The following is a 15387-nucleotide window of genomic DNA, read 5'->3' on the forward strand; positions in this document are numbered from 1 at the left end:
ACTTTCAATTCATATACATATATCGTTTATGAAAAAGTAGTCATTCTGCTTTCGTGACCTGTGACACACTATAAATTCTCATAAGCTAACTAACGCGTAATCTTCTGTAACGTATTAATATAATATAGGTATGTATATCTCGACTTTGAGCAACCAATTGGTGCTAAGTAAGCTTTAGTACATACTTCTTACACGTAACAAGAGACCAGTTAACATCTCTGCTCTTAAAAGAAAAACGAAAGATGCTTTGAAAAGGTGCAGAGTTCAGGTCGAATAACACCAGCTTCGATAAATGACCCTCTAACTTACCTTTGTCCTCATCGACGTCAGTGATTTTAAAGGTAGTTATAAAGTGCACTTCCCAGCCAGCGTCCACGGCAGTCAATATTATTTAAAGGGTCTTAACGCGACGTAAAAGGTGAAAAAGGAGGAAAGAAGGAACAGGGAAGCAAAGAGAAACAACGAATTTTTCATTTTCTCGGAAACTGGATTAAGTTTCAGGCTGCTCGCCAAAGAGTCTGTAGCTAACGAGACAAGATTAGACAAACCACGCTTTAAGATCCCCACGGAACTATAATAATCCTCAAAATCAATACGATTCGTCGATCCATCGCTTGATTAAGAAATGAGATAGGATGAAGCTTACTCTAGTCGCCCTTTGAACTTTCAATAGTGCTTACGGCTCGTATACTCTAGTTTGAATGTTACAATGTAAGCCAAGTCAGCTGTAACTAGCGTTCGCGTGATTGTCGCTATCTATTATTCACGCGTTACACGTTCACCAGGACAAACGCGTCTACCGCTTGACATTGTTTTCTGTTCTGAGTTTCAAAGCAATTATGTTGCTTCGTGTTATCAAATCTCGCCAAACTAACTATAAGTTCTTGTTTGATCTTGCACAGTTATTAAAACTATACAAGTTAAACCAATCTAGCCTAAACAAATAATGTCGTTATATATTCGTTTTTAAATCTATATATTCTTTAATAAATCGTGGTTAGAATATAGTAGCTGAGAAAGATATTCCAACATTTGTAGAAACATTTCAGGAATGTATTATGCATAGTGGCACTATTTAATACCGTACTGTGACTATCATGATCATGTTGGTATTATTCGAAACTAATCTGAAAAGCTGTATGGAATTCGTAAGATATTTAGTACGAGTACTGTGCATTACTGATATGTACACAACCGAGACGAGATAACGAAGGTACTGCTCTCCATCGTTCATCGCTACGCGTTGCTAATAGCAACGTGTAATACGTATATATCTCGCAAAGACCATAAAAGTACCCAATGGAACCACGTTTAATATTTGATAATAATGTCCTATTACGGTTTCGTCACTTCCAATTAATTAAACACGACCCTCTCTTAAGATAAAATACGTAATACAAATTTACTCGAAATCTTTTACGGGCGACTACTTATGGTCTTTAAAAGCAGCAAGGATTAAAGGAATATTAACTGCGGATTTTTCTTGGACCGTAGCACGCAATATGGAATACGGTTATTAAAATGTACACTGAAAATTTCATATCCTTAAGATATTCGTGTTTGTAGAATCTTGAAAATGAATTCTTAACCCAAATAGTCGACCGCAATACTCGAGGAATTTTGTGAAGCTGACGTCAATACCAATATGTACCGTCGTTGTGCTATTATTTCGTGATAAGCTGTATTGATTGCACTTCCATTTCACGGAATTAATTTTTCCACACAAAAAGTGATAACGATAATCGAAAAAAGAAAAATATACTACCACTTTTCGTATCAGTATACACAAACGCACCCGATTTTACACGAGTATACAATTTGCAAATTCGACAGAACGATCGGATTTAATTATTTTTTCGATATTCCAAGCATCAAGTTCTATTTACACGTTCGAGCGTTGAAATACGGCGAAATACAAAATATACAAACAACTCTGGACATTAATTAACTTTAAACGTTATTGATTAATTAAAGAAACCAACCATTGTGTTGATTTTTACATTTTGAAAAATTGTTATCCACTTTTGCTTTGTTTAAAAATTAAAAAAATGAAAAAAGATACGTTTATTGTAAGTTACGAGTATCTTTTTTATTTATTTAAACTTTAGATCAAATATTACAATTTATAAAAATATATCATTTATTTAGATATACTTGTAATATCTGTTTTATAAGTTTGTGCAACCATTTATCTATTTATCTATTTTATTTGCACATAATCTGTAAAGACTGATTTTGTAAAGAATAAAAAATTGTGATTCTATTTAAAAACGATCGTGTCAGATTCAAATGATAAGCGATATATATTTCAGCGATATATATTTCAGCGATATATATATTCAGATTTCACCATCACATAAACGGTGCTATTGGAAACGTTTCACAATAGACGTCTTATAAGCGCCTGCGATGTCCGTCATATGCAAAGCTATACCACTGAATCACGGCCGCCATTTAGTGATTAAGGTCGATCACTTAGAGCTGTTAATCCGACATAATGGCGAGCAATACATCGAAGACATTATTGGAAACACAGTTACAGTTTAATTTCATTGAGCTTATTTGCAAATAAATGTGTACAATATATTTTAAAGGTTTTAAATATTATTGCTGACGAAACTTCGCGTCTGCGCATCGTCTTTCTTTAACTTTTTTTTGCATTTTCCTATCGACCTATGAGGGCGAAATGCGTAAATTCTATTATTAAAATATTCAATTTTATTATTTATTTAAACATTACTATATTGTGCTGAAAGTAGCGGAATATCGTTTTATTATCGATATACGAAGAACTGAAAGGCTTAAAAAAGGATTAAAAAAATATGTAGTTCAATCAATACTTCGCGTATTTTTCTATCTCCACAAGACAATATCTAGACCAGTTACGCTTACAGTATCAACAAAGATTTGTCCAGCCATACGGAATAAGTCGTACTGAGTAGTTTAAAAGTATTAACCGCACGAACTCCGGAAACACTTTTGAAGTAACTTTCGAATCAATAAATCCCCGAACTAAGAACTGTCATATTTCGTCTCTCTTTATCGAATATTGTAAGAAAATGCAAAAAAAAGAAGTTAAATGGAAAAAGTACTTGGAAACTTAAGAGAAAAAATCTCGAAAAATCTTTTAATACTTTTTATTGTCGTCTTGAGACGTACCATATGTTAAGCTTTTTCGTAGTTACAACTTTTACCGCAGTTGTAACGAACTGACAAATGCCTCGAATGGCGCGCGCGCGTCAACGCCTATACTTAAATTTTAAATAAATGTTTTTAAATAAATGTTTGAAATAATACATTAAATGTCTTAACTTTCTTGCGCAATTTCATTTAATTACGTTTAAGATATCTATTTGAATCTTTTAAATTCGAAGCTTTTAAAAAAATTACCTTAAACTTTATAAAATTAAATCGTTTTTCCACTTTATTGTATCATAAAATAGTTACTTAAATTCAAACTTTACCGTCGTCTTGAAATATTCTATATTTTCCTCGTCTTAAGAAATCTCCCTACAGAAAGAATAAAGAAGAATAAAATCCAATTTCGCCTGATTGATGGAATACATAACGATAACGAGAACTAACTAGCGACAACAAGCAACCATTAGCAAGGACAACTGGCGACTATAACTGTCGTCTCTATGATGTATTGAGACTAAGGAGAACAGCCAGCAACTACGGATGACATGTAACAACCAACTGCCCTACTTCTAAAAGGCAACTAACTTGCAAACCCTTTGATGGTTTCTGTAGCGTGATATACCCCTTGAACGTGGTTAAAGAATGTGGTCGCTGCTGGACGGCGGTTTTACAGCAGAGTGATCTCGCCAATTCAAAGCTTGACATTACAAACTACCGAGAATCATTAGGCTCGTTATCGAGCATCTAGCTTTCAGAGGGTGCTTTATCATATGATATGATTTCGCGATATTTTTATAGCAAGAAGAATGGCCAACCTCTAACTAAACAAATTTTTACCAAGTGCTGCATGTGAGCTGCAGACCGACCTACTAGGGAAATTTTCCGAATGAATAAACTAAAATATATACGAGTATATTCGTTATATCATAAAATGCCCGCATTACAATGCTCTAAGAGGAAACTAAATTTATATATTAAAAAATTGGAATACCTTTTATAAGAGAATTAATTAAATTCTAACCTATCGATGACTCCATAAAAACCTTTATTTCCTAAAAATGTATATCTTTCAAATTCTCCTTAGAAAGTAGAGAAAATACGAAATCTGAAAAGTACATCACGCTGATGCCTCGATCAACCCTCGTGCTTCGCAGTCCGTCGTGCATATGTCCGAGCGATGAATTCCCTCCAAACAACGAAAAATTAAAGGGAGGTCTTCTTCAAAGGACGTGAGAGGATAGGGGAAGCGACGGGAACGATGATTACGCGATATACTGGCGGCGTACGTATAAAACGGCTGTTGCGAGAGAGTTCGCAAGAAACAAGAAGCAAAAAAAAATCGTAGGCCGACCCGACTATACGCTGTCGACGGACAAACAGCAACTGAGCCTAACTGAAACGAACTCTGTCGCAGTATGAGAACGGGCTACGTTCGCGGGTCGATCGAACACGTTCTGCGCCTCTCCTCGGCACCGGCGTCAAAACCACCCCCGACAAACGCAATGCACTAGTGCACCTGTAATATTAACCACTTTCCTTTTTCGCGCGATATTATATCAGCACCTATGATAGCATTTCAAAGACCGCAATCAAAACATTAAATACCGCATTAAAGCCATACAATAATTCGCAATATTCATTCGTAAACGTTATTGTATATGTGCTTAATTAATCGTTATTATGTTTCGAATGATTTAGTATCTCATATTCCATAAGCAGATATATGGTTCATTTTCACCTCAAGTACGATATAATTTGTAAAAAATATTTATAATTCACAATGTAAAATATTTCTAATTCATTGAAAATATTTTTCTATCACGATATAATGGTCAAATTTCACATAAATCACAAACATATGGTAGTCAGAAGCTATACTCACGACATGAAAAATCATGATGTCATGAAAAATGGCGACCGTTCATATATATTCAAACGCAACGAACAAGTTCGAACTTTTCGAGAATAAACGATTTGTCCGATAAAATCTGTCGCGAACTTCTCTTCCTTTAACGATAACAATTGACAACTAAAGCTCGAGAGGCTCGTAAGAATGAACAGCGACGAGTATTTAAAAGCTATGTACTCACCTGGATAAGGAGACTGCAATAGCAAGGACGTTGGAAGTTTCGAGAAGCGAAGATGGAAGCTGAAGTAGCACGTCAGGGCAACACTGGCAAAATCTGTTAAAAAATGAAAAATCCAACTAATTTGTTTCCAACAATAAAATGAAATTAATTTTTTTTTCACAAATTATTAACTGGATATTATTCAAAAACTATTCAAAACTATTCAAAATTCGCTTGATTGATTCGCGGCCCGGGACACTTGGGTCATACCATTTTTGTAATGGACGAAAATGGAAGGAGGAAGAACGACCGTTTTTTTCATATTTCTCTTTCCCCGGGAAACGAAGCAATGCCCGAGCGCCTTGTTTCATTTCTTCTCCACATCAATTTCAATCTTTTTAAACGAAATATGATCTGAACGATGAAAAGTTCATTCAAATAATGTTCCGCGTCAGATACTCACGAAAATGAAGAAGAAACACGGAAAATTCGCGAACAAAACGGATTTCTTTGTTCCACTGAGATAATAAATCTCGTACACGTATTGGTTTTTAAAATCAATATATCCACGAATGTGCACTCGTTTAACAAGGGTGACGGAATATGCCAAAAATCTCTCAAAAGATTTCCGTCTTGGCAACGGAAAAGTCGAAAATGTCACAATTATAAATGAAAAATCCGAATAGTTACTGATTTTACGGCCGAAAACGATGAAGAACTTCAGATATTCCCGCAATTAAATTACAATAAATTCGCGAATATGATCGATTGCGGACGTTATTTTATTCTAAAAAGATTTTAAAACGATAAGAATTTATTGAAAAAAACTAATATTCAATGATAAAACTTCTAATAGGAGTACTAGGAGGAGCGTTTCTCTACTCACCTTGCTCCCTCGGAGTACCGAACGCAATTAACCGTCCGCCCAGGATGGAACCGTTCGGAACTTTTGTAAGTCACTGCACGGCCGCTGCTTATGGTGGAAATGTAATAGATATAAGTACAGAGCGCGTGAGCGAACTAAAAACGCGATAGAGAAGTAGAGAGAGGATGTCCCGTCCTTGTCTAATGACGCGCACTTGTACAGGAAATATGTAACAGCGGTATACGAGCAGCGTCAGTGTCCACTAGTGTGCATGCCTGATTAAACAAGGACAGGAAGTATCTATACATGGTGTTCTCTTTCTATTTCCATGTTGCATCCATCTTAGTATAGAGTACACGTACAGTACACACTCAGCCATTCTGTCATGATATTTGTGCGTTGCTTATGTGTGAACGAAACATTACCATGACAACAAATCGTTTGTCTCTTGTTTGATGCTCGGTTTTCAACGGAATCGAAAGAATTTTTTAAGAGAAACGTAATGGACGGGTTGTTTTTAAAGTAATAAACGGAAATTCTCGTAGCCATTGAGAAACGACAGGCGATTTGAAAGTGTCACTATGAACGGTGATTTATCGATGCAAGCTAGTGTGAATAAGATATTTTATAATCTGCGAAAAAAGGTAAGGAATATTCTAGATTTTAGATTTTAGAATTTTTACGTCACAAACGAGTGTGTTTTGTTATTTTATTTGTAATATTGCTGCAGTTCTCTTAATAGCTGTTTGTTTCATGCGATACTCGCACATAGTATCTATGACTTTTGCTTCTGACAATTTTTATAATATTTTTAACGTTCGTATTTCATGAAAAATCATGTGTAACTCGTTAAATTAGCAAAATTAACAAAAAATTACACGAAAAATCTTATATTATTGTAATGAAAAAATAATTGTATTAGGAGGAGAATCGTATTTTGGAACGTCATCGGAACATATTATACCTTGTATGTGATTATTTGGAACACAATGGGTGAGTATATTATAATTAAAATATATTCCTAGTTCCAATTTTTTTGAATAGTGTCAGTGACCAATCGAAATAGAAGTCAGTGAACATCATAGAGAGAGAACCAAATTTGAAAATTCGACATCGGTAACTCAGTAGTTAAGAATAACTCAATCGATAATGTAGATTAACTAGTTATAAACAAATATATGAAGTATAAATTCAAATTATTCTTATCCATCTAAAAATTGGAAATTGAAGAGCGGAGGACAAGAAATTATCTCCGAGGATTTATATAGTAAATACATTCTTTTGCCTGTCTAGGGATAAAACAGTTGTTTGTTGGTTATCTTTTAGTGTTCTGTCATTGCGAAAAATATTTTTAATCAGTTAAAAGCTATAATTAATTAAAAACTACATTTTTTTAGGTATATAGACGCTAGCGATGTATTATTCCGGGAAGCTCGTCTATCTCCCGAACATCGGGTCTGCGACAACGTCGATTTGGAAATTATCGTTGCAGAGTATGAAAATTATTACAAGATGAAATTTCAAAAATATCCCATATTGTGTAAGAAAATAACTGGAAGGGAGATGACGAGGCAAGTGACAAATGCAAGCAAAACGTAAGAATTTAAATCATTTAACGATATTAAACGGTATTCAATGTATTCAACGTATCGTATTACAATGTGATCCAGTGTTTATAAAAGTATCGAGACAAAAGCCAAATCTATTAGTAAACAAGCGAGAAATGACCCTGTGAAAGAGACGAATCTACAGCAGAAAATAACTGATGACAATACGAATCAAATTAATCTCGCAATGACAGTGACGTCAATATTCCCCAATGAGAGTGATGGACGTTCATCAGAAGAGCTATTTAATGTCCCAATGGAACAATCCATGCAATCGAAGATAATGAAATGCATTGAAAAGCTTTATTTAGATAATGCGGAATTGCGAAAGATTGCTGAGGACATCTCATGCGTAAGTTATTTTCGATTAATATACGTATCGTAATGCTTTTAAACGATAAAATTCTCGTCGATAAACCGTCCAACGTATATCGACGATGACGCGATTTTAGTAACGCCTCAAATATCACATTACGTAACACTTACTTAATATGGAGGAGACGCCATTTTATCTTTGTACCGTCACAGGAGATCATAGTAAACAAATTAAATGTACATTGGGATGACGTTATAGGCCTAGAGGAATGTAAAACTGCTGTTAAGGAGGCCATTGTGTATCCCCTTAAGTATCCTATCTTCTTTGATGGCCCGTTTTCCCCCTGGAAAGGTATTTTGCTGTACGGCCCACCTGGTACAGGTAAGATACTCGTATTCTTTTCATTTCTGTACGTGTTTACAAGAAATATACAAAACAGGGAAAACGATGTTAGCGAAGGCGGTCGCGACAGAATGCCATTGCACCTTTTTTAACATAACTGCCAGCTCATTGGTCAGCAAATGGAGAGGCGATTCCGAGAAGTATATACGTGTAAGTTGCTTTGTCTATGTAAGTTTCTTTGTTCCTTTGTCTATGAAGGAGAGATTCTAGGTATAAAAAGATTTGATTTTATTTTTATATAAATAGAATAGTATATAATAATTTATTTATATATAAATTTATATACAAATAGAATAGTTGTTTGGATAACGAAATGATATCATATTCGTGATGAATATAAGCAACGAATTTAAGGAATTTCGAATATAATATTTAATGAATAATACATTTGTTAAACTGAACAGGTTTTATTCGAACTTGCCTATAGTCATTCGCCTACAATTATTTTTATCGACGAGATTGACTGGATCGCCACAAATAAAGGAGACTGCATGTTGTCTGAACCTGCAAAGAGATTCAGATCAGAACTTCTTTCTAGATTGGATGGATTAGTGTCTAATGAGAATTCTAATGTAGTTCTTCTGGCTACAACTAATTCCCCTTGGTACGTATATCACGTTATTTCAATGTTTTCTAAGTAGAAAATATCGTAATATTTCTCCAAATTCCAAATATGTTATTGTGTTGTTTGAAGTATTCCTTCATTATTATTAGTATAATAGAACGATAATATTCATTGTAAATATGTTATTAGGGGCATTGATGCAGCTTTACTCAGGCGTCTCGAAAAGCAAATATACGTATCATTACCCAATGAAGTTGCTCGACTTGGTATATTCAAATTATACCTTAGCAACCACTTATTAGAAAATACAGATATTGTAAACCACATAGTAAAATGTACTGAAAGATATTCTTGTGCAGATATAAAATTGCTTTGTAAGCAAGCGTGGCTACTAGAAATAAGCCCGATATGCAGGAGACTTGAACAGAAGGAAACACCTGTTACCACTTTGAAATATGAATTAAAAAATTATGAAATATTAGCAAAATTGTTAAAAAAAATGTCACCTACAGTTATGCAAATAGATAAATATGATACGTGGAACAAATAAATACGCAATCGTAAGGACAGATATTGAAAAATATAAAGAAACGGATCATCGTGCGAGAAATCATTCGCATGGGTGTGCATGTGTGTATGCGCGCTTGTGTGTCATGTGTGTTAGTGTGTGTGCGCGCACGCGCTATAGGCTAAGTTTAAAATGTTCGGTTGCATTATATCCTTGTAATTATATATGTCAGAGATGGAAGGAAAACCGGAGCCTTCCCTCTGCAATTTTGAGGAAGCCTTCTAATGCTTTAGCCTAGATTTTATCATAACTGTAATTAAGCAATTGTCATTTGTAATTGTTTGATATTTGTGAAAGCGAAAGTGGGTTCGAGGTGACAACTGATCGCCGAACGTATCCACGGTCACAGGACAAACGTTTTGCCTGACGAAGGTGTGGATCGGTTGCATTGTGCTCCCTAGAAATCACATAGAATTGTACTTTAGAGATGTCGATATAATGGGACACACGTTGTATTAGGAATCAATCTCCAGACAGAAACTGCCTAGTAACGGCGTTTGAATCTTTCTCGATGTTTCCAAAGAGTATACAACAAACTTTTGACAGAAATTGCCTAGCAACAACGATTGGAACCTTCTCGATGTTTCTAGCGAGCATATAACAAACAAGTGCAGTCGTATAGCGAAAAAGATTTTCATCAGATATTCATTCGTGTGATCGCCTTGGAAAGTGATACATCGAGCAATTTACCGAGTGTCTCAGCAATCGTATTTTTTTGTGTTTAAAATTATTCTACGCATAGTAAAGAGTTATCCCGTTGACCGTGGATTCGTTTGAACCCCGGAACATTGTTAATAGGGTTAATTAAATTCATTATTCGTGAAACCTATCAATCATTAATCTTATTATACGTTAAATTCATTATTCATAAGACATATTCGTTCCTCTTATTGTTCGTTAAACTTATTATTCTGTAATCTAGTTATTAGTTAAACTTATCGTTTGTTAATCTTATTATTTATTAAACTCATTATTCATAATATTTTGTAAAATCTTGTTTATTCGCGTAAATATATTCTCTGTTTCGTAAAACAATGGCTAATTCAAACGAAGGATCATTACGCGTCTTAAATCCTAATGATAACCCGACATATATATGTGAGTGTATTTTATCAAAAATATGTTTCTTATTTTTTCTTATCTTAGTAATTGTTTTAAAAAAAATAAAGTCTTATATGAAAATAAAGCTGTTCTTTATTTCAAATAATTGAAGTAAATAAATACAATGAGTTTTATATTTTATTATATCTTATATTATCATTATATTGTTATTGAAAAAATTGATATAATCAACAGTTCTTCCTGTTCTCTTGATTGTTTCTTGCTTGTTTCAAACCATGATAATAACCTACAAAAGAAATAACATAGTCCATTGAAAATTTAATATACAATAAAATACTTATATGAAATAATTACCTGTGTGAAAACCACTAATATACCATGACATCAACATACTTGAAAGTGCGTCTGTATCATTATCTGGTAATCTAGTACATTTTATTAAAATTTCGTATTTTTTTTCCAAATAAAATGTTAAACTTATTCCAAATTACTTATTAATATTAGAAGTATTCGGCATTCCATTAGAAATTTTAAAATGTACTTACTTAGCCATTAATTGTGGTGGTAAAGGAGGTGCAGGTGGCATTATATCAGTCATCGAATTGAAAGATGGTCCTGGTATGAAGTGATGTTTATACGCATTTGCTTCTTCAGAGTCACAATCCATTTTTTCTACATTATATTTTTTCGAATTTACATTTGTAGAAAAATTAGTCTCACAAGTCTCATCGTTCTCTTCATTGAATTTCTCTTCCAAAGCTTTCTTTTGTTGTGCTATTTGACTTTGCAAACCTTCTGATTCTAAAAGAGAACTCAACTCGACTTTCTCTGTATTACCATAGCCTAAACACAGAGTAAAAGAAATTTTTGTCATTTAATAGAACGACTGAGTGCCATTCAGTTACTGTCCTTACAGGCAATGTATTAGAATTTCCCGTGCATAAATGTATATGTATAAATGTTTGCCTTGATATATGTAGTAATAATCACTCGTCTAATGAGGAGAATTATATTCCAAGCAGCTAATAATGAACAATAAGTAACATGCATGTTTATGGTTCATGACCCTATATCCCACGGGTCTCCCCATAGACATTGACAGGTACTCCTGCCCAGTTAAGGACCTGCTGAATGACACTGTGATAGACTATGCGAAAGCCTTTACTTCATATATATATGTATTTTTAGTACATTTCTTAATTGACATAACCATCATGCTAAAGGTATTACCTACAAATTTTACAACACACGTGCCATTGTTTTCGTAAATTTTTGATATTATAGCTTCATAAATTTCTCCATCCTCTGAGTATATTGCACGACAAGGTGCTCCTATGATCCATTTCTATAAAGAAAAAATGTGTATACAAATAAATATAAGTAAATAGCAAAATAAAATAATTTGCTTCTTAATCAATATATTTAATAATATTCTGTATCAAATTTGTAATATTCTATCAAAATCACAACCTTGTGTAATTTACTCGCGTGTTTAGGCTGCTTAAGATTTTGTAGGTTTTCTTTCGGTTGAGAATTTCCAACATCCATTCCCATTCGCTTGATAACTTCTTCTTTTGCTAAATTTATTGCTTTATCATATGCTTCTATTAATGCACTATCATCCCAAACATTATCATTGCCTGTGTCTGTATCCTTTTGAGATAGCAAATTATACGTTATTAATATTGATACAAGTATTTTATTATCAAACTATTGCAAATTATCATATATGTCATTTTTCAAAAATTGACTAAAAGGTAATGGATACTGTTAATTACTATTATGCTAAGATTTTGTACTAAAATAATGTTAAAACCATTACGTTTCCATTACCATACATACGTTTCCATTTCCTCGTATAAAAAGAACATTCATATCATCTGCCATTTTAAAATAACATCATTTAAATATTGAATTTGCTTCTGAAATATTAATTTGTCTCATTTCTTTAACTCTAACACATTGTAAACAATGATGACATTATACCAACTATAATACTAAAAATCTATTCCCCATTCATTCGAAAAATTATTTTTTGAAGCAAGCTTAACATTGAATGTTCCCAGACTTCAATAACTGTATTTTACTTTCTTTACAATATCTAACAATATATTAGAATACTATAAAAAAATATTGTATGCACAAAAAACTGTTTAGAAATAGCAAAAGAATTAATCACATATTATAACTAAAACGAGATTGTTAAGTAGATTATATTATACTGCATATGCGTTAGTGTTTCAGCTGGTAAATATAGTTTTTATATCTGAAGATAAATAAGATTTAATTCTATAAAATTGCATAATGAATTATACATCTATTTATTACTATTCGTATTTCCCCTTAGTTGTATGTTGTCAATAGCATCAATCACGAACATATAAATAAATATAGAAGAGACCGTTCGGAAATGGAAAGGGAAAAATTAACATGGAAGACAAGAAAGTTTTCTTCAGGTTTAGCGTATGCGTGATACGCTCTGAATGTCTCAGATAAAGATAAAGATACTCTGCTCATTTCTATTTGTTCCGCAGAACGAAAAATTTGTTGTCTTTCATATTGGTTTTTACGATTCAATTTTTGGGTAGTTTTCCCTAGCGAGTGTCGGTCCCTGTTTGATATAACCAGACCGTAATTTATACAGATATGTATTATAGATATATATTTGTAAAACTGAAATCAGATGAAATAAATGTTGCCTGAGCTTTTAAACGTTTAATAAAAACAATATTTCATTTGGAAAAAATGTAAGATATGTAAAATTACATATTGATCATTTTGCTGGTCTTGTATCATAAAACGTGGCCCGAGGAGCACGTGTCCGGTAGAGATACGTCACTTGTGTTAGGAACCGTTTTATAACCTATCACAGTAAAGGAACGTCCCAGTATAGCAGCCGAAGAATGCCGTGAAAGTTTCTGTACAAAGTACAATTGATCTACAATTGATATTTTTCGCAATACTTATCTGGTGTTCGGTCAGGGTGTCCCATACTCATGATATTTATGACAGTGGAATGGCGTTAGTAAATCAATTACAAAAATTTTCGAGGTCAATTCTCGGTATTGCATCAAATTATTCAAAATATACAAGCAACACAACGTTGCCCTTTTTGCAGGCAACAAGAGGAATATCGACCACGCAACCACTTTCAGAAAAACAAGAGTAAGTGATACAAATTTTCTTGTGCTTTCCTTCTTTTCTTAATAGAATTTCAGTACTTACCTTCCAATATAAAATTGGTGTCAAAATAATAATGCTAATAATAATGTCTAAGAAATTTTTCTCTTTGTAGGAGTATAACATCTAGAAAAATAACATAGTATTAATAGAATAGTATTAATAAGAACAACATTGACAGTGAACAACTAAAAATATAACACTGTTATAAATATATGATATACGAATTTTATTTATGTATTATTAAGACAAGTATATCTTATTTTTAAATTATTTCTATTATCATAAGTGATCCATATAATTAAGGTATAATTAAGAGAAGATTAATTGAAGAAACACAAAAGATAAAGAAAATAATTATATTGAGATAATTTTTATCTTTCATAAATATTATTTTCAGAGTAAATATAACGTTTGTTAAAGCAAGTGGAGAGAGAATCAAAGCAAAAGGGAAAGTTGGAGATACTATATTAGACATAGTAGTAAATAATGAAATTGATTTAGATGGATATGGTATGTTTTAAAAAAGCATAATTTACTTAATTTAAAATAAATAATTTTGAGGTAGAAAATATTTGAAAATTTTCATTTTTATCAAGTTTAATATTCTTATTATTTTTAACTTTTGATACTTTATTGTATAAGTATGTTGTAATCATAAAATATAATTGATATAGGTGCTTGTGAAGGAACATTAACTTGTAGTACGTGCCATTTAATATTTTCGAAAGAAGTTTATGATGCACTTCCTGACAAACCAACAGATGAAGAATTAGACATGTTGGATTTAGCATATGAATTAACAGATACGTGAGTTCATAATAATCAGTATCAAATCATTCACATCATTAATTCTGTTACCTTTTAATATTTTATAAAGTGAATTTTTCTATGTCAATTTATGTAAAAACAGGTTAGTGTTGGGTATTTCGAAATCTGCATCTCAATGTAGAATTTCAAATCGCCATCTCTGAATACTATGAAACTGAAATTATAATAAATTTTCATAGTTTTTTATTTATGACCCTATAATCATTACAAATCTATGTTGGAATTAGCATATTTACAATGTTGATTTTCAAATGGATAAATAGAAATCTTATTGTGTATTAGTATTAATTTGTATAGCAATAAATATATTTATTGACATATTCAGTTATATAATATTTAATTCCAGGTCACGGCTAGGCTGTCAAATAGTAATGTCTAAGGAACTAGATGGAATTGAGGTAAGAGTTCCATCAACAATTAATGATGCAAGAGCATAACTGAAATTATCAATAGGTTTTTGAAAATTTGTATACAATGTTATACATCTCTTGTTAAAAAACCCTTGTTATAATTATTAAAATATTGGTATTAAAAAAATATAATAAAGAATCTTGTGTTTAAATGTGAAGCTTATATATATACATATGTTATAGTATAATTGCAATTTCGATATTTGTACATTGCCATTGTAAAAAGCCTATCCAATTATGAAGAAAATATATCTTTTATTTTTAATATACAAGGTGTCAATTTTAAAACATTCATCTAAATTATTTTAGTTACTATTAAAGATAAGAAGAAATTACTAAGGAAGACTTAAATGGTTTGAAGATGTGTACTT

General features: G+C 32.4%; 3 protein-coding genes and 1 long non-coding RNA gene across 8 annotated transcripts; 2 read left to right on the forward strand and 2 right to left on the reverse strand.

The window, feature by feature from the left end:
* Window positions 1-3764: 3764 nt before the first annotated feature.
* On the reverse strand, window positions 3765-6900 carry LOC112212794. The gene is made up of 2 exons (XR_004461758.1): window positions 6097-6900; window positions 3765-5324 (listed from the first exon to the last, which is right to left on the reverse strand). It is a non-coding gene; the product is annotated as an uncharacterized LOC112212794 (long non-coding RNA).
* Window positions 6901-6902: 2 nt separating this feature from the next.
* On the forward strand, window positions 6903-9536 carry LOC100748193 (katanin p60 ATPase-containing subunit A-like 2). The gene is made up of 8 exons (XM_033320565.1): window positions 6903-6914; window positions 6998-7068; window positions 7473-7670; window positions 7746-8034; window positions 8211-8379; window positions 8438-8550; window positions 8805-9004; window positions 9155-9536. Exons 1-8 carry the CDS (start codon window positions 6903-6905, stop codon window positions 9513-9515), a joined length of 1413 nt encoding a protein of 470 aa, XP_033176456.1. The 3' UTR covers window positions 9516-9536.
* Window positions 9537-10763: 1227 nt separating this feature from the next.
* LOC100748316 (survival motor neuron protein) lies at window positions 10764-13406 on the reverse strand. Of its 5 annotated transcripts, none has more exons than XM_033320740.1 (6): window positions 13362-13406; window positions 12066-12248; window positions 11826-11940; window positions 11141-11438; window positions 10950-11020; window positions 10764-10881 (listed from the first exon to the last, which is right to left on the reverse strand). In XM_033320740.1, the coding sequence occupies exons 1-6, from the start codon at window positions 13389-13391 to the stop codon at window positions 10823-10825; spliced, it is 756 nt and encodes a 251-aa protein (XP_033176631.1). In that variant the 5' UTR covers window positions 13392-13406; the 3' UTR covers window positions 10764-10822. The 5 variants fall into 5 exon arrangements, with proteins under 5 accessions (XP_033176631.1, XP_033176627.1, XP_012240631.1 ...); XM_033320736.1 differs by lacking the exon at window positions 13362-13406 and adding an exon at window positions 12429-12868; XM_012385208.3 differs by lacking the exon at window positions 13362-13406 and adding an exon at window positions 12438-12867 and having other exon boundaries at window positions 12066-12345.
* LOC100748436 (adrenodoxin-like protein 2, mitochondrial) lies at window positions 13364-15289 on the forward strand. The gene is made up of 4 exons (XM_003484820.4): window positions 13364-13760; window positions 14176-14288; window positions 14453-14585; window positions 14953-15289. The coding sequence occupies exons 1-4, from the start codon at window positions 13612-13614 to the stop codon at window positions 15041-15043; spliced, it is 486 nt and encodes a 161-aa protein (XP_003484868.1). The 5' UTR covers window positions 13364-13611; the 3' UTR covers window positions 15044-15289.
* Window positions 15290-15387: the final 98 nt, after the last annotated feature.

The sequence above is a fragment of the Bombus impatiens genome, unplaced genomic scaffold (genome assembly GCF_000188095.3).
Source record: "Bombus impatiens unplaced genomic scaffold, BIMP_2.2 scf_0023, whole genome shotgun sequence".
In the NCBI taxonomy this organism is placed as follows: domain Eukaryota; kingdom Metazoa; phylum Arthropoda; class Insecta; order Hymenoptera; family Apidae; genus Bombus; species Bombus impatiens.